We start from the raw sequence: 21,329 nt of genomic DNA, 5'->3' as shown, positions 1-21,329 counted from the left end.
TTTTCTTTTTATACTAAATCCTTCCTATTAAAGCTATTTTTTTTGGCTAAGCATTTAGTTTACCTAAGTCAGCTACTGTATTTTAGGGTTAATTATTATACTGTTTTCTGTCTTGCTGTTGTCTAATCAAACAGTAATATTATCACTGACTTTTGTTGCCAAAGCATTCCTTTACTTATCATTAACCTATTGATAGGGCATTTATTGACAGGAAATTTGTAGATTTAGTTGTTAAATCTTTGTTAAAGCTTTTCCCTTTTCAAATTTGTATCAGTGTTGCTAAAAGTTGTGGTATTAATTTGTGCTTGTAGTTATAAAGGCTGAACTACATTTTACTCTTTTGTTGATTTAAATTGTTTTGTGGTTAGCTTTTAGTAAGCTACTTTGTTAAGGTAAATGTTTTGTTGCTCCTTTTCAACAGCTTGACCATCATGTATTGCATTAGAAGCAGTTGACTCTTCACATTATATATCTCTCGGTGACCAAAGTGAATTAAGAGTCATCATATATCCTTCATGTTGCCTTCTTCCAAATTAAATGAGACCCTGGGTCATGACATTTCCCTGCTATCATGTGTATGAGCCCCAGTGTTTCAGACCTGGTCACAGCTGAAATGATTGGCAGCCACGTCGACCTGGAGGGCAAAAGGTCAGGAAGGGAGTTACAAAGGTCAGACTGGGAGGCAGAGGGGTCGGCATCAAACAGCATGTACTCAGTCAAGCTCAACAAACTGAGCTGAAAATTAAATTTAAAAACCATAGTCCCCTTTCATTTTTGTGTTGTACTGCGTTGGCCTCAAACTGAGTGTAACGGTAAGAGTGTAATACTGTAGTCAGGCATTCAAATACCCTCAAAGCAGAAAACACCACAAGTGTGACCCCTGACTGTCTGTAAATTGAGATCATTGGCTGACTTGTCCTTGTGGTTTAGTACACACAAGGGTTAGGGTTGGAGTTGGACTTATTATAATTCACTTTGAGATGAATATAATCTTCATCTCCAAATTCTCAAAACAGTTCATGTTTACTTTATTACTTAAGAGTTTGGTTTATATTTCTATTTGAATCTAACTCTTCTGTTAATTCCACCATATTCATATAGAAATATAAATGTTTACCTAAGAATGTCAAGGTTTTTATCAGAACTTATTTATCATTTAGATTTTTTTCCTCATAATTTAACATTCAGCCCTCAATGTATGATGATTTGAATGCTGTATATTAGTAAATATAAATTTCAGGTTATTGTTTTGCCTTTGTAATGTTTTTTTCCTCAAGGGGATTCAAGCTTAGGTCTCATAAATTTTCACTGAAATTATTTAGATTTTTTTTTTTATTTAGAATACTTTTTTGTTTACTCATCAGAATTCAAACTTTTTATTGGAATTGTGGAAATTTTCTGAATTTACACCAGGTAGTAGCAGTAGTAATAATAATAAAACAGTATTCTTAAAAACAATAAAAACAGTAACTTGCCTTTTTTGATCAGTGTTATGTGCAATATCCTTCCGATTTAAGTTATTTTTTTAATTAAAGGAAAAAAGGAAGGTAAAGTAAAGCATATCAAAAAAAATATTTTCCTTCTATATTATTAATTGTTTATCCATTTCCCAGGACTTTCAATTGTTGTGTTCTTATGTTAAAGATGTGGACACGGTGCAGCCTGCCGGTCACTCTCCTCTCCTCCACACTACATTGATGCCAGGGAAATATGACATGAAAAAGAATTGCATGTTTATTTTTATTCATTTATTTAAAAGAGGCAGAACGCAGGGGGCGAAGGTCGCTGTGCAGACGTTTGTTGCTGTGAGATTCTAATCCAAAGCCTCTGGCGAATCTCCGCATGAACTCCATTTCTGCTCTACAAACAAATTAGTTTTTTTTCTCTCCAACTATCTCTGTGTCTCTCGCCCTCTCTCTATTTAATCTCCCTCTCCAGTGAAAATACAGGAGGGAAATTCAGATGAATAAAATCTTTTTTTTTCCATTTAACTCCTTAACTCTTAACTTACAACTGGCTTTTTTTTTCTCTGCACAAAGACCTCTTTTTTCCCTGCGTGCACAATTCATTAGGCAACAGTTGTTTAATCTGTATCATTAGAACGCCACGTTTCCCCGGCAATGTGGCACTTGGCTAAATCAGATCTAGACAAAGTTATTTTCTCAACTGAGCTCAAACTGTGCGGCTGGTTAACACACGTTCTGCACTGAAACAAGTGAATGAAAACAAACAATGAAAAAAAGTAATGTGAAAATGTGGCTTTTAATATGGTAGCATTACCTCAAGTGTTATTACGCTTCTTCTGTGTCCCTTGTTTTGATTACGCAACAAATGTTTGACTATCCAAGTGATATTTGCATGAATATTTATACCAATTTATTTGTTGAGTGTTGACTGTAATTACATAGAAACGTGATTTATTGCCAAGGAATACAGTGTTAGCCAGCCCGAGAAGAGAGAGAGAGAAAAGCTGAACCAAGAAGGAATAAATGCAAATTTGTCCGTCACATACAGAGTGAGAGGAAAGCTAGAAAAAGCTGATTTGAGTAAGATCACACTATCAGACAGCAAATCTTTCAGTGTCAGCATTTGGCAGAGAGTGAAAGTGACAAAATTTGAGATTGACCTCTCTGAGGCAACCTGTCTACGCCTTGCTGATATAGTCCCAAAGATGCAGACGTATGCTGGCGAATACCAAACACCAAAAGAGCTTGATGTTGGGTTTTTGATCACTGGCTCCGACAAGATACGGATAATTGTGCAAATTGAAGATGCGGTGACTAATCCCAGCAGCTCACAACCGATTTTTTACATCATCCGAGGCGAGGCGAGCATGGGGGTGGGTAGAGAATGGAAGGATGAGGGAGCAAGAAGGAGAAAATGTTTGAGTAATGGCCTCTGTCCCATTTAATATTCTCCTGACTGGATGAGAGGAGGTAGAAGAGTGGAGAACAGAGGGTGGAAGCAGATAAAAGGAGATGAGGGGAGGAGGGAGGATGAGGGAACGATGAGGTCTAGGAAGGAAGGACAGTGCAGGAGGAGAATTCTCTCCGTGTTTGTATGTAATTAATGAATGGCATTAAGCTATTCGTTATGCCATTTATTCCGGTAATGACCAAGTCTGGGCCTTTCATTCCTGAGCTGCTGCTCTCTGTGCTGTTACCATCCTTAAAGACTCAGAGTAAAAGGACTGAGAGACATAGAGAGAGGAAAGGAAACAGACCCAAACGGCTTCAGTGAAATGCCCCATTGCTTAACACAAGACACTGGTCAGTTACCAGCAATGGCAAATGTCAACAGTGTGAAAACTGTGCAGTCCATGCAGCTAGGTGCATTACAACATTATAGTGTTTTCTTATGCACTACTTGAGGTTTCGGCACATTGAGCAGTTTCCTCTATCTTTTAACTCACTTCTTTTAAATAAAGTGGAGGTCCCCTTTTTCCCCTGTTCTCTTCTACCACCCCTGACCTGACCTGAACCCTGTCTGACCTCCAGAGGACCCAGCTCCCTAGATAACTTCTAAAATTCTAAGAACCACTCCCTTTGATAGTGACCCCCGGCCGTTTGGTTTCTCTTGTAGCCGTTTCGCCGAGTGACCTTCTCGGTGGTGAGCCAGCCCCAGGACCCTCATCAGCAGGGATCGCTGCAGAGCTGCTACGACAGTGGCCTTGACGAGTCGGAGACACCCAGCAGCAAGAGTTCATCGGGGCCCCGGCTGGGCGCCCTCCCCCTGCCCGAGGACAGCTACGAGAGGACAACGCCGGATGGCAGTGTCGGTGAGGCAGAGCACATGGAAAATGGTAGGGGCAAACACTGAAAGGAGATCTAGATAAAACCGCTAAGATAGAGGGAGACACACATGCACACACTGGGCCAGAGCAACCATCTAGTAAGTCCTAGAGTAGACAGGTTCACATACAGGCAGAAACAAAACGCTCCTCCTGTTAGGTTTTGTATTTTCCCTTTCTTCTTGAGAACTTTTTAGGGACGGTTTTTACTCTGTAGTTAAAGGTTAGATTATATCTGGTGTTTAACATGTAATCCAACTTGCATTAAAGATAGTCAGTGGTCCACACTGTGGAGCCCAGATGCAACCCCTCAAGCAATATAATTCATACTGGTCAACAAAAATAAAGTTGTGTGGCCCACCACTGGATCCAGACAAACTTTGCTTTGCAGGATTCTTTTTAAATCTCTAAAACCCTCGTCATTTTTAGTCTACAAACATTTTTGGACATTTTTCAGATTCCCCTTGACTTCAAGTTGGCATTAACAAAAGCAGGTTATCTGAGGATACATTTCTCAGCAATACCCCCTTGTACCATATATGATTTTAGGCAACTGAAGTAAAAAGTGTGTAGCAGTGGGATAATACTAATACTCGGCATCTGTAGATTAAAATAAGCTACGTGGACAGAAGCCTGCTGATTTGCAACACAATTTGGACCAAGAAGCTTGTTTTTGTCTTATAACCAATGTTCTGTAGCCTGGAATACTGAGCAGCTGCAGCCTAGAGGGACTGAGTGGGATCATTTGAGTAGAAACCTATTGTAAAGTCTCTTGGTATTGGATTGGAACTTCCCTTTGCAAAAACATACCAAAAGAAATGTTTGTGTGTGTGTGTGTGTGTGTGTGTGGGGGGGGGGGGGTGGTGGGGGGCGGTGGGGTGTGTGTGGGGGTGGGGGGGGGGGGGTACTGTGCGAAACGTGTGTTTGTGTGTGTATGCAAAGATAGGTAATGGTCCTGTTCATAGTCTGAATAGTCTGATGCCTAATAAGGAGCTGTCTTGAGAGCACTAAGTGCAGAGAATCTCCCCTTGCAGATTAGGATAAGGACATTTAAATGGGTTAAGAGACTCAAATCCTCTTGTTTCAGATGGAGCTGCTTGATGAATAATGTCCTTATGTAATTAGTGTACACACTAATCTTCTACTTTGCCTACTGTGGGCCAGGGAAGTGCAAAAAAATGACCCCATGAAGGAGATGGTTGTACGACCAGACCCGAGTGTGCATCACGATTGGACACAAGGTGTCCAATCGTGACCTTGTCTTGAATATTGCAGCCCTAATGCAGATTAAAAGGGATTTGGGGATTATATAAAATCTATCTAATTAAAAAGGCACCAAATATGTGGCTCAGAAGACTCATTTCAGGCTGCTGTGTGTTTAAAGTAATTGGGTAAGGGGCCACCAATGGTACACAATCTGAGACTAAAAAGTGAAAATGATTAAGCTGTCTAGCAAATGTACAGCGCAACAAAAGCAGCATAAAAAAGGGAAACATTAGGGAGCAGAGGGGCTCAGGCCTCGTAAAATCTTGTCAGATTTTAAATACTTTGCTCTCTGGAACGTCCATCCAAAACATACAGTACAGCAGGATACTATATATACTGGTCAATTCTGGGTTACTGCCCTGTGCACATGTGTTGTTAATCGTCCAGTAGAGTACATTTTTGAGAAAAAAACAAAACAAGGTCACTTCTACAATCAGCCTCTGTTTGTCCAAAAGAAACAGATCGTTCTCCTGCTGCTGCTCCTTATCTGTGTTGGGATCTGCTGAACTCTGTGTGTGCGTGAGTGTGAAAAATTGAAAGGAGTGTACCTAAGGGTGAGGCTGCATTGTTGAAAATATTGTCTTAATCAATGTTAGTTTCCAAAGTCTACACTTTCCGTGAACCTTTAAACCATTCCGAGGTCTTGGTGTTTGCTTTTTGAGGCTAGGAGGTGCTATAAAGAGCAATTTTGGTTGGAGTAAGGTTGGCTTTATGGTATGATGGGATAAAAAGAGTCCAGGCTCCTACCCCAGAATAACAGGACGCTGTATTTTATCTGTTGTCGTGTCCTTGATCTGGGCACTGAGGCCCTGCACTCTTGGTCGATGTGAGTAAGAACCTCATCTAAATACCTAAGTGTAAAGGAATTGCAATCATGTAAGGTCAGGGCAAATATTGGCAAACTGCTCAGGGGTCTCTTTAGGGACGCTAAATACAGTCATTAGCGCTCCCTCTTGCGCTGCAGCCAGAGAACAAACTGTACGGAACTAAAAAAAATCGTCCACAGCTGCTGCACTGGCTCTATACGAAGCATTGGCTCTTGTAGAAGATTACAGTTATGAGAGAAGCGGGAACAGTAAAGTTAGCAGATGGCTTGCTGCAGCTGGGGCGTTGCTCGGTGCTAGCCTGGGCATCATTAGCGACAGGTAATATAGACATTTATGTGTGTAATGTGACAATGATTTCGTAGTGGGAGTCTGGCTATTTTAGAGCCACCAGGGGGCTTTGCAGAAAGAGGATGCAGGAGGATGAGATGAGATGTGTTTAAGTTTGCAGCAGTCAGCCTGATTATCACTTTGACAGGTTTCAAATAGATGGGTTTTAATTTTGCTTGGCAGCCATTATTCAGTGTTGATGATGTTGTCTTGTCACAGGAGTCACTGTCACAGACAAAGGCTAACGTCTCCTTTGTGGTTGTGTGATTTCTCCGGCTGTGACTGGTTAGTCATCAATCGATGTTGACCACAATGTGCAGGGAAAAATTGTCTTTGTCCACAGCTGCACACGTGTCCAACCTTGACTCTAGCCGCTTCTTCTCAATGTCGATTTTCTACATCTATTTTCCATCTATCTTTTGGTTAACCTTTTATCATGGGCTGTACAGAAATTAAAGCAAAACTCAGAAAGCCATTGGGTTTCAAAACCTACTCTAAACACTAAATTAAAGAATATCAAAAAATATTCCTGACCAACAAAAACGGTTTTACCTTCAGAGCACCTTTGCCCATGTTCACATCAATCAGCTGCTGTTTTATCAGAAATACAGACTTTAAAACAATACACTGAGGAGACTTAAAACTGAGTTTTACTGCATGTATATGAAACTATTTTGAAGAAAGAAAGCTGCTACAAATATGTAATTTAGTACATTGGTACATATTTGTTTGAAAAAAAAAAATCAGTAGCTTCTAAATAGATTCCAGCAGTTGTTCTACATTTTTCTTGACACACAAACAGTAGACTTTAAAGTGAGGCTATAATTAGAAAAAATATTTTCATCAAATCTCTCATAGCAAGAGAAAAACTAGACTACTAGTGGTGGCAGAGTCCTTCTTTGGAAGCTTTTGTCTTTAGCTAGAACTGCTGACCAGTCCATGTGGAACATTTTTGATTTAAGCTATATCCTCATGCTAACACATCTTCTCGTTTCAATGGGTTAAGGTTACATACAAGAAAACGTGTTGCTGACATTTCCACCAGGTTTACAAGGTCCTACAAAAGTGCTGCACATTGATATGACTCTTGTACAATATTGCATGAAGTCTTAATCTAATTGAGGCCCAGCTGGGCCCCTCACTTATTCATAACCATACTTCAGCGTTCATCTTATATTCATAAACACTGAGCGTTTGGAGTCAACCGCCTGTTACACAGAGGAGGCAAGGTTCCCATCCAGAAGCAGGAAAACAGTCAGAGGGTCAGAGACTCCTGTTCCGTTATTTCTCTCAGCACTACTGTTGGTGTGTGAGTGTCTGTCTGCATGTGTGTTTTTTCCTGTTCGTTCAAGCCCACCTTAAAAGATCATGCTTCCGCTCTGCCCTTTCATCACAAGTGAATTGTGTTGGGGTGAAAAGTGTTACGGTGTTAAAACCTCCGCAGGAACCTGCAGTGCTCGCGGCACTGAAGATGTAATATTGTCAGGAGCATCAGTTCAGCTTTGTGATGTGCCGTAGGTCACGATTTGATCTACTGCATGAGATGTTTTACTGCTTTTTTTTAATTTTTCTTTTTATCAAAAATGAAAATTCGTGGCTGTAACCTTGTTGAATAAACATTAGCATTAGAGGCTGTGGAACTCTTAGGTAAATTGAGAGAATTTATTTTTCAACACAGATGATCTCAGGAAAGAAAAATAATTTTTCTCCACATTTGTCATGGAATAAACGTTCCATGTGAATATCACCTCACTGGAGGAGGATACACACATTCTCATCTTTTTATTTATCATTTCGCAGCTGAAAATTAGAGCCGAGCATCTCATGGAGGCCGTTGCCCAATTTTGTTGATGCTGCCTACTTGGACAGATGAATATTGCAAATTTATGGCTGCCATGCTTCTATTACTTTGGCTGCTGGACAGCAGGCACACAACACAGATAGCCAGAATAAAAGATCGGCTCACACAACCACACAGAATTGTGGTTATCGTCCCTGACAACGTCCAAATGTACCCACAGACAGCACAGAGTGTAGGAAGGAAATGGTTTAGCAGGTACATATGTACTAATCTGATATATTCAAATGCCAGAAAATCAACTAATTCATCCTTCTGTAAAAAAGAGAGTATTTTAAGTCTCCAAATTTAGGCAGAAACCTACAGAATATCTCAACTTTAGCATGTACTTGGTTCTTCAAACAATGTTCTGTAAAAACTGGGAGGACTGCAGTTTCAGAACATGCTAAAGATTAGAGAGAAATATAGGACAACGACTTGAGTTAAGGAACAAAGCCAAATGAAAACAATTGACTTTTAATACAGAATTAGGAATAAAAAACCAAAAATATGTAATATGTATTAATACATGAAAAAGAAAATTAAGAAAGTGAATTTCAGTTAATGAGCTTAACATTTTATAAATAATAACATGATTAAATCTAACTAATACTTCAGACACAAAATTACCATGAAAGCAAATGTTTTAGACAAACTTAAACCTGACCTTAGTTAAGCAAAAGCTGCGACTTAGAACAGTTTACAAAATACGGAAAGGATACAAATAAATCCTGCATGTGTGCAATGTTTTGGCCCCCAAACCAGACTTTGGACATGCTTAGTTCATCACATAAAGCAGCTTTACCATGGTTTGGCTTGGTGAGCTATCTCAGCACATCACTCTGATGTTGTTGTTGTTTCTCCCTGTTTCCCCAGAGTTTCAGCCGTCGGAATCCCTGCTTTGCTTAGGCAGGCTAATAACGTGTGGGTGTGTGTGTGCATATGTGTGTGTTTCTACGTGATACTCTGTTCATTAGGCGTGAGCCCGATTGTGGGGCCAGATGGCAAAGCGAGTTTGTTTAATTAAAACCATTCATATTTCAAGAGCCGTGCAGCAGCAGACGCAGCAGAAACAGAAACAGAAGCAGCAGCAGCAGAAGAAGAAGAAGAAGAAAAAGAAGCACAAGTTTGATTTCCCTCAACTCGCTGCAGAGAATAGTGTGTGTGTGTTTTTGCCCGTGTGCAGCTATGACTACAGGGAGGCTGCATATGTGCTCCTCTACCAGTTTGGTATTCTGTGTGTATCTTTAATCTGTTTCCATCTGTCCTGTCTCACCCCTCGTCCCCTCATTTCCGCCCGTGACATCTGCAAGCAACGTGACGGCAAGTGGAGATCGAAAGGAACAAAACAGAACTAAAGTGAATACATAGAACAATCACGGCCACAGGAGTGTAAATATACACTAAAAAGGCTCTAGGAGAACAGTGAAGGGTGGGTGGAAGTGGTGGTGGTGGAGGCGGCATGCCTGCATAAATACATGCATGTGTGGAGAAGGTGCCAGCAGGGAGTGGCCGTTGACGGAGTGATGATTGATCACTGCTCAGCCCTAGCAGGCAGGTATTTAAATCCCACCCGGTGTCACATCCACACCCCTTCTCCAATCTACACCCTTTACCCCCTCCATGTTTCTGCCCGCTTAGTTCTCCACGTGGGTGAACATAAACTTGTAGAGGAGGCCACCCAGCGCTAACAGCTGTTAGGAAAGTAGCACACTGAAAGAATTATAAATGAGCAGATGTCCATAATAGAACAGGAGAACATTAGGAGAAAGCATATTTTTGCACTATTTTGTAACCCTTCATTAACCAAGGATATCCAAAATAAGGATTAAGGGCCAAATGTGGTACAGGAAAAGATCTAGACCAACAAATAGTTCCCACTTAGCCTTTTTTGCTAAAAAAAATGAGCTTTTCTATTTTCTTTGCTCTGAACTGAATTTTAGTCTTTGACTAAATTGTCATTTACTTTGGGTACTTTTAGCCCTTTATAGATTGTTTTATGTCACATTGAGAATACTACTGCTGACTCTTAACTATGTCTACTGTAATCTTTTGTTAAATAAAGGCCGGATAAGTAGTAAAAACCTCCTTATGTACCATTTTTGGCACAGTTTTGCTTATTTAGGCGCCATATCTAAAAATCTTAAACCTCTCATTAATTGTGGCATTTTTATTTAGGGGCATTTAAACTCTTTCACCTTTCTTTCTCCAAAAATAGTCCTTGTTCCTGTTGAAGTCCAATCCCTGGATTTCAGATCTAGCGGGGACAGGCATTCCAGCCTGCCTTCATACTCTGCGTGCATGCAAAAAAGGCTTAAGAGTGAGATATCGGTTCCATGTGGTCCCTATTAAAATTGAAATAAAATAAATAATTTCTAGAAAAGATAAATCTCTGTGGTTTTGAGATGAAGCAGGAAAATATTTTTGCCTCTGAAATTTGAGCTTTTAAAATTATTCTTTGAATGTTGTCTCCTTGGGATAGAAACAAAGATGAGATAAAGAACCAAAATGTTCTCTGTTTCAACCCGTAAAACATTTTTGTTGAGATTCAGAGGCGCAGCTGATAATGTTAAAAAGCCAAAATTTAAAGAGATGATGAAGAAAAGCTCAATGTTTTACCATTGCACTGCAGAGACGTGACTGTATTTTCAAGCAGGCCTACAGTCATGTGTGTTCTGTGGCTTTTTGAGGTGCAGTGAAGCAGCGATGAACAATTTGGCTGGTGCCCAAATGGCAATGGGCATTTGTTATGTTGAGAATTAAATCATTTTCTGTGACAGATGTTAATTTGGATAGCACCTTTTCTTTTTATCCATATTGTAGTTTTCCTCCCCCCTATCCCTTGCTCCCATCTCTTATGATATAATCATTCCTTGGCTGCAGTTTAGGTGTCAGGTGTAGCATATCAGGGAGGATCTAGTGGGGTGGTTTTCAATGAAGACAATTAAACACCCCCTAGGCATCGAGCCAATACCTCCTGCCTGCAAACCCTTCCGTCCTTCTGTCCCTACTTTCCTCCCAGACCCTCTGTCTTCTGCTTGTTTTCCCTTTTTCCTTAAATCTGACTCTTGTACGGCAATGATTCCATGGTTTTTCATGAAGAGGACCAGGTTAAATTACATTACATTACATTTCCTGGTACATGCTGAAACATCAGGTGTTCTGCAATTGAAAGCAGCGGGTGCCATGTTGTTCCCACAGCGAGGTCCTTAGCTCAAGATGGGCAAACAACTACATCCGCAGTCTACTTATTTATTTCTACATGCTCTGATTCCCAAAACAGGACAGAGTGTCCAGAGAAGACAGCACACCAAGGGACAGGTGTGTGTAACCGTGTTGTACGTGTGCATGCATATGTTGCCAAGCACACAGCAGGATCCTATCTGCGAGGAACACTGTTGAGCTACCAAGAATAAATGCATTATTCTGCTCTCTTTTTATTTCTATTATTTTCACACTTCAGGGAATATGTTGCAAAACATAAGCAAACAGAAAATTTGAAAAACACATTCAGGTGTTCACACATTCTGTAAAGCCCACACCCTAGCTGGGCCCACTCATGCATTCATTCATGTGTCGGTCCAAACGCTGCAGACCTAATGCAAAAACACCAGAGTCCCCCACTTCCCCCAGTTCTCCCTCCCCCTTGCTCTGTCTCACAGTTAAGGCACATACAAGAATCCACACATGCCTAACAACTCTGTTGGAACACGGTCTTTCCACACGTCGGAGAAGAAATGACAATTTAATTCAGCCGACAAGCAACACTGGCCATCAAACTCATTGCATTTGATGTGATAGCTGATGGTTCAGGAAAAAGCACAAATGTTGGAAGTTTTCAGCCAAAACCAATGGAATTAACTAGAACCAGATGTAATCTGCTTAAAGACAGACTACAGGCTGTAAATGTGACTTCATTTTCGGGGAGACAAGCCAAAGTTGCTACAATTGATCCAGGATTTATGTTTCTAAAGCTGGTCTCAGACATGATCCTGCAGGGAGGAATGGGCTCAGACATTTTGACACTAAAATGAAACATTTTCATTTCATCTCAGACAGGACTTGGACATTTTGCATAATTTGTTTTCCTGTTTTAATGTTTATCTAGCCTGTAAATATCAATATTGTCACTCTACATGGTTCCACAGTAAATAAATGTAAAGCTATCAACTGATGCAATATCAAAAACATCAGCAGCTTTATTTACAAATGATAATGAACACACACCAACATTTGTTCTGTGGACCTAGCCCACTCGTCAAACAGGACCAGTGGCCAGTGAGCATTCAGTGTACTAAACTAAGCACAGGTGTTGGTACAAATTTGGACAAAAGCACAGAAAAAAAAAAAGAAAATCAGCCATCGAACTAGTAACTACACCCATACTGCATACAGTTTCTGGCTGGAACATTTTCCTAAATATTGAAACACAACAAACTATAAATGTCTCCTTTACAATTTGTACAAGAGCTCGCTTTGCCAAACCTCTGCCATCATGGCTAAACTGTTAACTGCCATTTCGTCTAGTCCGATTCAGCCAGCAGTTGAAGTCTTTGCAGCTACTAATTCATAGCAATTAGGTTGTATTATTTAGAAATGTGACATTGCCTTCGTTTTAAATTGGAGTTATTTGATGACTCAGAGGCAGAGATAAATGCCGTGAGACTGCTGCGAGAATGTCAAAATATTTGCTGGCCTGCCTGTGTTGTGTTGCGTGGGATACATGGAGAGTGCAGTAATTGCTGCTTGTACTGTAAGATGTCCCTGCAGTGCAGCTTGTGTAAGCTGCACTGTAGAGCTATAGAGTTAAAGTCACTGACATTTAAACACATGATTTGATTTCATTATTAGCAATGATGATGGGAAATAGGAATAAAGATATAGGTGAAAACAGTACTATAGATGAATGGACAAATAATATATAGATCTGAGGAGAGGCAGAAAAGTACTTCAATGTGGTGCAACACAATAGTAGTGAAGCAATCCACTACTATGTTGTATTTTTAATATAGCATAGATATTGAATTATTTTTACACTTTGTCTTTTCTACTGAGTTGGCCTGTGTTTCGTTTTGTGACAATTTCCTGTTTAGCCCTCATCTTTAGAAATTGTTAATTATTAGCTATTCAGGAAAATACTGTTTTTGTTATATTTTGGGTATTTTTTTTTTATTTTCCCTTCTCCTAATTAAGCTTCTGTTTTGCTCATTTTCTGTTATTTTTGCTTTATCTCTGGTTCTCACAGAAGAAGGAAGCCAAAATAGATTTTGTTTTTTCTTGTGTCCAATGCAGACTTAATGTATTTTTTAGTATTATTTCTTACTTCTCCTCTCTTTTTTAAGCAAAGGTCCATTTAGTCCATCACAGCAGTTTCCCTGGTGACTGCGAGGCGAGAACTTCACATTATGGTCAGCATTAGTGGCATAAATGTTTTATGAGGCCTGAGAGCACAAACTACTCAAGACACACAAACGCCAAGCCTTTCTTATAGCTATGAAACTGGTCTTGTGGTGTGCATGAACTCTATGTATTTGTGTGTATCAAGTGCACGGGATTGTGTGTAGTATGTTGTGTGTGTACGTGTGTTGCTAATATTTGCACTCACCCTTCTCCCTCCTGAGTGCGAAGCTGTTTCCTTATGCATTGTTGACCCATTTAAAAAGACTGCAGCACATTTTCCCCATTGTGCTTCCGCTCTTATCTTTCACACCACAGATTTGCTTCATTCTCATGCATTTCTGAGAAGCACCTGCAAAAAGAAACACAAGGAAAAAAGAACCTTTGGATTATTGAGAAGAAGAAAGGAGAAAGAAGAAATTTACGATTAAAATGTTTAAGATTTATAGTAAAGTATATTTATCTATATAACTATATACAGTTTGTAGTCATTACGATTCTTCAAAGAAGTACCATTGGGAACACCAGGTGACCAATATGATATAAGTCCAAATATTTTCCCAACCGTTGAACTATTAAACAGTTAACTGAAAAAACAAACAACAACAAAAAAACAACAACAAAAAAAAAAAAAAAACATGTAGTTTGACTAGGTGGGAAGATGTTAACCAAAACAGTAACAAAACTGCTAAAATACATGTGTAACAAACAACTATAAAGTAAATAAAAAATATCTTGGCTAATCTCAAAATTTCAGCAAAAGTAATTAGTGGTCTTTTAATATATAATCTATCAATCAAAATAAAAAAATATAATAAGTGAATAAATGATAGTTGTTACTGATAATGGCTTGAAACTTAATAAGGAATGTATAAATATATAGCACACTAGAGATGCAAGATTACAGTAAAAAAGGCAAAGGAAAAAAAATTCAAAACTTAGTGAAGACTAACATTGGTGTGTAAATAATGTTTGGCCCGAGGGCCACACTTTTGACACTACCACTTTACTACAAGACATTGTTTTTTTTTTTTCTATACCTTGCCCCAAAACAGAAACTCTCCTTAGTCCTCCATTTTTTCATCACTCTTTCAGCACCTCCTCCCTCTTCTTGGATTTTTATTTGGAATGAAATGCCGTCATCACGGCTGCAGTCAACACATTACTGCCTTTGGACGTGAAATAAAACAAGCTGCTGACAGCTGGGGAATTATTTAGGGGAGGCAACACAAGCCATCTCTCCTCACGCTGCGATGAATATGCATTTGCGGCCGGTAATTTAAGTGCCACGTCAACCTCAGCCCTGAACGTGACAAATTTCACCCCACTTTATTTCCATCACTGTGATTTTCGGGGCTCCACCCTTCAACAATGTTTGCCATTTGGACGCACCTGGTTGTGGAAGCAGAGAGGCGTTCATGCACATAGGCCACATCAGACAGCTGTGAATTATTTTTGCTTTTTTATTTTAAAGCTAACTCTGTACTGGATTTGTATGTTGATGACAACCATATCTATATGTAGGTAATTAGGCTAACCTTTAGCTTAACCACAGTTAACTCTTAGTTATTTTTATAGCTAATTTTGCAATTTATTTTGCTAATTTTGGCTGTGCTTAATTTGAGATATTGTTGACTAAATCCTAGTTCAGTAAGTCAATCACTAGGGTCACAGGGTTTTATAGCTGGATCTAACTCCAGTATTAAATTATTTTTTTAAAAATTTGCCCTATGTGAATTGACCAACTTAACATCTGCTGATTCTATCTTAAACTTTTCTACATTTTTTTTACTAATGCTCAATTATTAGCCAGAGATATATTTTTGAATAATTTTTACTCGGTTTTGATTAGTATTTTACATTGTCTCTTTCCCCCCAGATATTTGGCTTTTTTTCCAGGCTGGTATAATATCATTAAAGCCAACATAGAGCCAGCTCAGGGCACATTCCAACCTCCCTCCAGGTGCGAATTGTTTTGCCCTGTTATTCTTCCAACCTCTAGGCCTCAAAACAAGGAGCTGGAAATCCCTGCTTTTGTGTGTCAAACAGCGTGACAGCTGCCTTTTCTAAACCTAGAAAATACTGCAATCACTTGACAAAAGGCTGCGGCTCATCTTTGCACGCCTGCGTCTCTGCACTGAGCGTAAACTTCCTCCCTAGGCACAAGGCAGGATGATGATGATGATGAACGCCACAGTGGCAGTCAAAAAAAAAAGAGCCTCCGCTCCTCAAACCACAACAGAAAATCACCCCAGAGTCAAAATACATCAGTGAGACACAATTGCAGCCAAGTAAGTCGACACAGGGACCAAACAATGGAAGGTAATTGTGCTGAGGATTTGATGAAAGGGAGGCAGGTGAGCTGTTTTTTTTTTTTTTTTCCTCTCCCTCAGTGTTTTTTACTAAACGATTAAGTCATTGAACAAATGTGCCGCAGGGCACACCTGTTTCTCCGCATTTGTGACAAAGTGCGTGACTCTTATCTCTTTTTTTTTCTGTCTGCGCTTGTGTTTGTGTGTGTCTGTGTGTGTGTGCTTCCTGCTCTTTTGTTTGCTGTCCCGCCAGCAGACTAATGGCTACCTTGAAGGCTAAAACAATAGCATTTATCTTGTCTGCAGCTCACTCTTAGGAACATCACTTTGCTCCAGGACCGGAGAGGTTGTGAAACTGTACAGTCAGAACAATTCACCTGCACACTGTCGTTGTTTAGGACACAGTTTTGAACATAAGAAGAATAAGGAACTGTTTTGCCTTTAAAATTGCATCCATTGGCTGTTCTGAACTGTTAAACATTAGATAAAGTTTTATTACAAATTAAGACCATTTTTAGGATTATGTTGTTAATAATTACTTATTTTGTAAGTCCATGGCTAAATCATTGATTTAAAGTCAGCTTTTTCTGGTATATTTCAGGTGTCTATGTCCCTAGCAGTCTTTTAATGGTAAACTTTTCAAGGTATTGTTGCTACTTCCAAGAAAACTGCTTTCCTGTCATCTGTTGTTTTGGGTTTTTTTAACTAGTTCAGCTATTAATGTATGAAATTATACTTCTAATTTAATGTTTTTGTTTTGCTTTTAAATTATATTTTAAAATCTCAAGATCTCACCAGTTACCCTAAAGTTAGCATTTTAAGGCTAACATTAAAAAGCCCAAGTTAGATTTCAACTATTTTTGGTTTACTTCCTTTTACTTCCTTTTTTAATCTTAGATTTTGTTCAGAAGAGAGAAACATTACAGAAACACAGGAACAACAGCAGGAAGACACAGAAATGATGGCTACATATGTTTGTTCCGATTTCACTAATCATCTGACAGAAAGGGAACATCCTAATCCAGATGAAGCATCAGCAAATCCACTCAGGATGCCAACGTACACACTCGCTCGTCAGCCCACACATTAATCCATACCGTACGAACTGCATTGTAGCAGAATGAAACACGCACACACAAATATAAATACAGAGAAACAAAAGAAAATCTCAGTTTCTGTGATAACTGCTCTAAGTTCAAGCTTTTGGCAGATTAAGTGAACAATGTATTATCTAACCTTCTCATTCTGTGTGTGTGTGTGTGTAATATTGTATTTTCTGTTTTCTTCAGATATGGCATCAAAAATGGTGAAAAAAGCACTTGGAAAATTTCTCTCAGATTTTTTATTTTATTTAGGAATTTGGTCATATTTCAGCTCATTTGTGCCAATTAATAATTTAACATTATTTCTTTTACAAAAAAACTATTCAGGTTAACTTTCATGTTCTCCATATTTCGAAAGATTTCTGGCATATTTATGGTTAGATGTTGCCATTCTGTGCAATTCATTTCTTATGTGTTTGTTGAAACTCGAATGAATTGTCCAAATATTTTTAAAAAATGTGATTTTTTCCCCTTAGTTTGAGGCCACATTTTACTGAATTCTAAATTTATTTCAAATACTGTTTCTTTTGTATGCTGACTGAAAATTGTGATATTCATTAGAATACACCTTAAATGTGGCGTTAAACACCAGAGGGAGGGCCTGTACAAAATGTTCTGTTTCTGAAACAAGAGCGATGACGACCTTTAACACATCAAAACGCTGCAGTGTATATATTTCCCCTATAAGGTCTTTTGCTCCTCCGTGGGGAGATGGGCAGTGACGTCAGACTAATAATAGAAGCAAATGGTATAAAAATATAAAGCACAATAAATCAACTTTCATTGACAGCCAGCAAAGACAGAAGAGAAGAGAGGTAAACAGTGGCTCCGTGACCTCACGCTGCCAATGTCAAATGACGGGTATGGGAACATAAATCGTCCTAATCTCTGGGGAAGTGCAGATGACACACGCACACCCACACACTGTGCGGTATGTGCACTTTCTCTTAAAGTATATGCGTAAACACAAAACCATCACCTTGAACAGAAACTTCCAGAATCTGTATCTAAATTGTTCATTTTTTTAATGGAAAAGAAAATCATCTACTGCTTTTAAAAACTCAGACGACTTCAGGATTATGTGCATAATCCAAATCTAAAGCAAACCGGGATTAAAAACATGAAAAACAGATGGTTTTGGGGTAAAAAAAAACCTCTTTGCAGATATTTCTTGATTGTTTGAACCATTTTTTTCTGCTCCTTCCTCCCTCACTGTTGTGGTTATTATTGTTGCTACAGTTTTGGTGATTTGGTTTCAGCTTTATCGCCACTTTCATTTGCATCAAAAGTCTTAATCCAACGATTTAGGGCTTGTGCACGAGATATAATCCCAATCTGCACTCGTAAAGACGGTAGTGGTGAATACTCTGGTGTTCTTTGGCTGAACTCTGCACTGGGACAAAGCAATCTGTTTATAAAGAGAGGTTTTATTCCTTCTTTTAGGGAGGAGGATGTGCCGTGGTTTAGGATGCAAATCGTCTGCAGAGAGAGGTGAGAGTAATACAGTGCAACTGTGAATAAACAGATTTTTTCATCTTTCTCTTTTCTGCATAGAGATTGGGGAGAATAAAAGGCAGTCAGCTCCGTTTTGTGGTTTTGGGCTTTTTTGACAGAAAGCCTCCGAGTGGCAGAGTTTATCCTCTGGCAGAGGCTGAGGGTGGAGGAGAGAGAAAACAGAGACGGAGACGCAGAGGCTGCAAGTGTGTGCAGATGTGATTTTGCTCTGTTCCAAGTTTAGTGGAGAGTCTTGTCTCTATCTTCTGATTAATCATGTATTCAGTGTGTGTGTGTGTGTGTGTTTGTGCGTGGGTTGTGTCATTTCAATATAAAGTGCTGATGATGAGGTAAAATGACCAAAAAGAGAGCACAAAAACTGATGATGAGGTGAAGTACAGATGCAGAATGCACTTGTTTTAATTAAATGTATTGTTCCTCTCTCTTACACACACATACCCACACACACACACGTTTTTGTGTTGTGAGGGCCCTTTACTTGGACATAATGCATTCCTCAGCGCCTTATCCGCACCTCAACTCTACAAATACACACACACACACACACACAGCGTGTGCCTCTTGCCTCATTCTCAGCAGCCGCTGGTGAATTATTTTCCCTGTGTTTCTGCAGCAACATTCATCTGTGGCCTCATTTTCACTACAACATAAGCAAGTGATGTTGTGTGGGGAATAGTGGGCGATTTTTTTTGTCCTATTTTGGCAGCAGCTATACTACAATTACTGCACAACACATACACAGTGGAATGAAGAAACCATCTCGACACTACAGTGCAGAGGGAAAGAAGGAAACACCAATTAGCAATGAAGTTCTGTTTACTGAGAATAAATTATTTTAAGCGCTTAAATGTGACCGTTTTTGAATGGGTTAATTAAGTGGTTAATAATTAAAAAATACACAAAAGCAGATAAAATGATCCTGATTAGAGTTTGCTGCAGTGATGAGGATCATCAGCTTTCCAAAGTGTGTGAGAATCACATAAAACCCTCATGTCTTATGTCACTGAAACGGTCAACGAGAGCCATGTTTGAAGCGCCCTCTACTGGATCACACCAGGACCCTTTGAGACAGTTATAGGTTAATGCCACAAATGTGCAAATGTGATCTTTAATCCTCAAATCTGTGCGTATATGTAAAATGTAATGTCAAAGGTCATCCTTATCACTTGCAGCTGACAAAACAAGGTTTTTTCACTATGGTCCAGTGTACGGTCTGAGAGTGTGTGCAGATTAGCACGTTACTTTTTTCCTTCACTTTTAACTAAATATATGACATAATAGAAAGAGAGAAAAAAAGAGTTTTAGCTGCAGAAAGGCAGTCCTACTCCTCCTTCACCTCCTTTGCCTCCTCTCTAACGTCTTATTGCAATCATCTGTTTATGCAGACGCCACAGTGTGATTCAGTGAGTAATCAGCTCCTCTCGTGCCCTTCTCCAGAAATGGCCTCCTCTCCCCAATTAGAATGCAGCCATCTATGATGACGGCGCTGTGTCGGCAGGTAGTGAGCAGGAGGAGGAGGTCGAGGAGGAGGAGAAGGAGAGTGGCGAGAGTGGAGGGGTGTCTACATCATAAGCTAATAATAGACTAATATTTCTGATGATGGCTCAATGAAATGTTCAGCACAACTGCTGTGTTTCACGGTTATTAGTCCAAGTCTGTGGAAACCTGCAAGTGTGTGACTTTAATGAGCAGAGAAAAACATGATCCTTCATTTTTGAAATTAGGTATTTTTTTTAATTCAATGAAATAAGTTTTCAGGGAATTTCGGAGGTAATTTTGATAAAGTTTTAGTTAAATGTAGTTTATTACCCGTTGTATTGCAATTAAACCTTTTAAAGTTATTTCTGGCCAACCTGCTCCCTGTCATCTTGACACTATTTTAGTTATCTCCTAACTACATTTATAGATTTTAGTACTAATCATTAGCCTTATTTACTGTTAAATATGTTTCTCTGTGAAACACTTGTCTTCATTCTTCTGCATTATTGATACCAAACAACGATCAAACAACATAGCACCAACATGAATGGATTTTCAGGACTAAAAGTACACATTTGGTTAGAAAGACCTCATCAACTACATCATCCTTGACCACACTCTCCTTTCTACCTCCCCGTGGATTATCATAATCCTTCCACAGCTTGTATTGGGGAAAAAAATATCGATCTAGACGCTGGAGACAATCTTGGCTGGGCACGGTTGCATAATTCTGCTCCACATTGCTTGACCTAAACTTGTTTCCGTCTAGCTGAAAATACAAACCACAGTGGGGAAATGGAAAAAAAGAGAGTCATTAATGATGTATTTTCTGCTGCTGCAGAAACAGACTCTCTCTTTGGTCTGAATGTATGTGAGAATGTCAGCGTCTGGAGAGAAAATCTCATCCAATAATACAAGTTAGATTGGTGGGAAAATGACAGTGTTTGCATGCAGGTACAGGAAGTGTGTGTGTGTGTGTGTGTGGAGGTAAACTCTTTTTCCTCCTCTCTTTGTCTCTCTCCATGTCAAATCTGATCCTGTTCAGCCCACACACTGTACATCACCATGGCTTATACCTGTCACCTGCATCCCATGACACGAGGAGCAGGACACAAAGCCTGGTGACTAACCGCTCTAAGCCCAAAACCTCTCACACGTCCGTGAGATACTCTATCCTGAGGTGCCAACTCTGCCAAGTCCACTCTTTATTCAACCTACATTAGGATGACAGGAAATAACTGGAAACTATTAGTGCAGCTCATGTTTGTATTTTGTATATGTTTGTATATGTATTACAGGCTTTTATTAGCCCACATTTGGTAACTAGGCTTTATGTGGGGCACACAGACCTGTCTGAACCAACATCCAGCTAAGTTTCTGGGCCACTTCTCATACTTCTTATCTTTTCCATAATGTATTTTAGTTCTGGCTATCGAGTAGGAGTTGTGGGACCCAGAAGTAAAGGCCTTCAACAGG

At 39.4% G+C, this 21,329-nt stretch overlaps 1 protein-coding gene and 1 long non-coding RNA gene across 7 annotated transcripts in view; one reads left to right on the top strand and one right to left on the bottom strand.

Annotated features, from left to right (window-relative positions):
- LOC112488037 (uncharacterized) overlaps positions 1-21,329 on the bottom strand; it is a 325,581-nt gene that overhangs the window by 44,855 nt on the left and 259,397 nt on the right. For all 4 annotated transcript variants that reach the window (XR_003051708.1, XR_003051709.1, XR_003051710.1 and 1 more), the window contains one exon: positions 13,653-13,796. This is a non-coding gene — a long non-coding RNA (uncharacterized LOC112488037). The remainder of the gene's footprint in view (positions 1-13,652; positions 13,797-21,329) is intronic.
- Positions 1-21,329, top strand: part of pcdh7b (protocadherin 7b) — a 107,408-nt gene that overhangs the window by 49,776 nt on the left and 36,303 nt on the right. For 2 of the 3 annotated variants that reach the window (XM_008321176.3, XM_008321183.3), the window contains exon 2: positions 3,583-3,802. In XM_008321176.3, the coding sequence (XP_008319398.1) occupies positions 3,583-3,802 (220 nt within the window). The remainder of the gene's footprint in view (positions 1-3,582; positions 3,803-21,329) is intronic. The other variant, XM_017034111.2, reaches the window with a different exon arrangement.

Source organism: Cynoglossus semilaevis, chromosome 1 (genome assembly GCF_000523025.1).
Source record: "Cynoglossus semilaevis isolate Cse_v1.0 chromosome 1, Cse_v1.0, whole genome shotgun sequence".
Taxonomy (NCBI): domain Eukaryota; kingdom Metazoa; phylum Chordata; class Actinopteri; order Pleuronectiformes; family Cynoglossidae; genus Cynoglossus; species Cynoglossus semilaevis.
The sequence above is the reverse complement of the archived record's forward strand: the minus strand, read 5'-3'. Positions and strand labels throughout refer to the sequence as shown.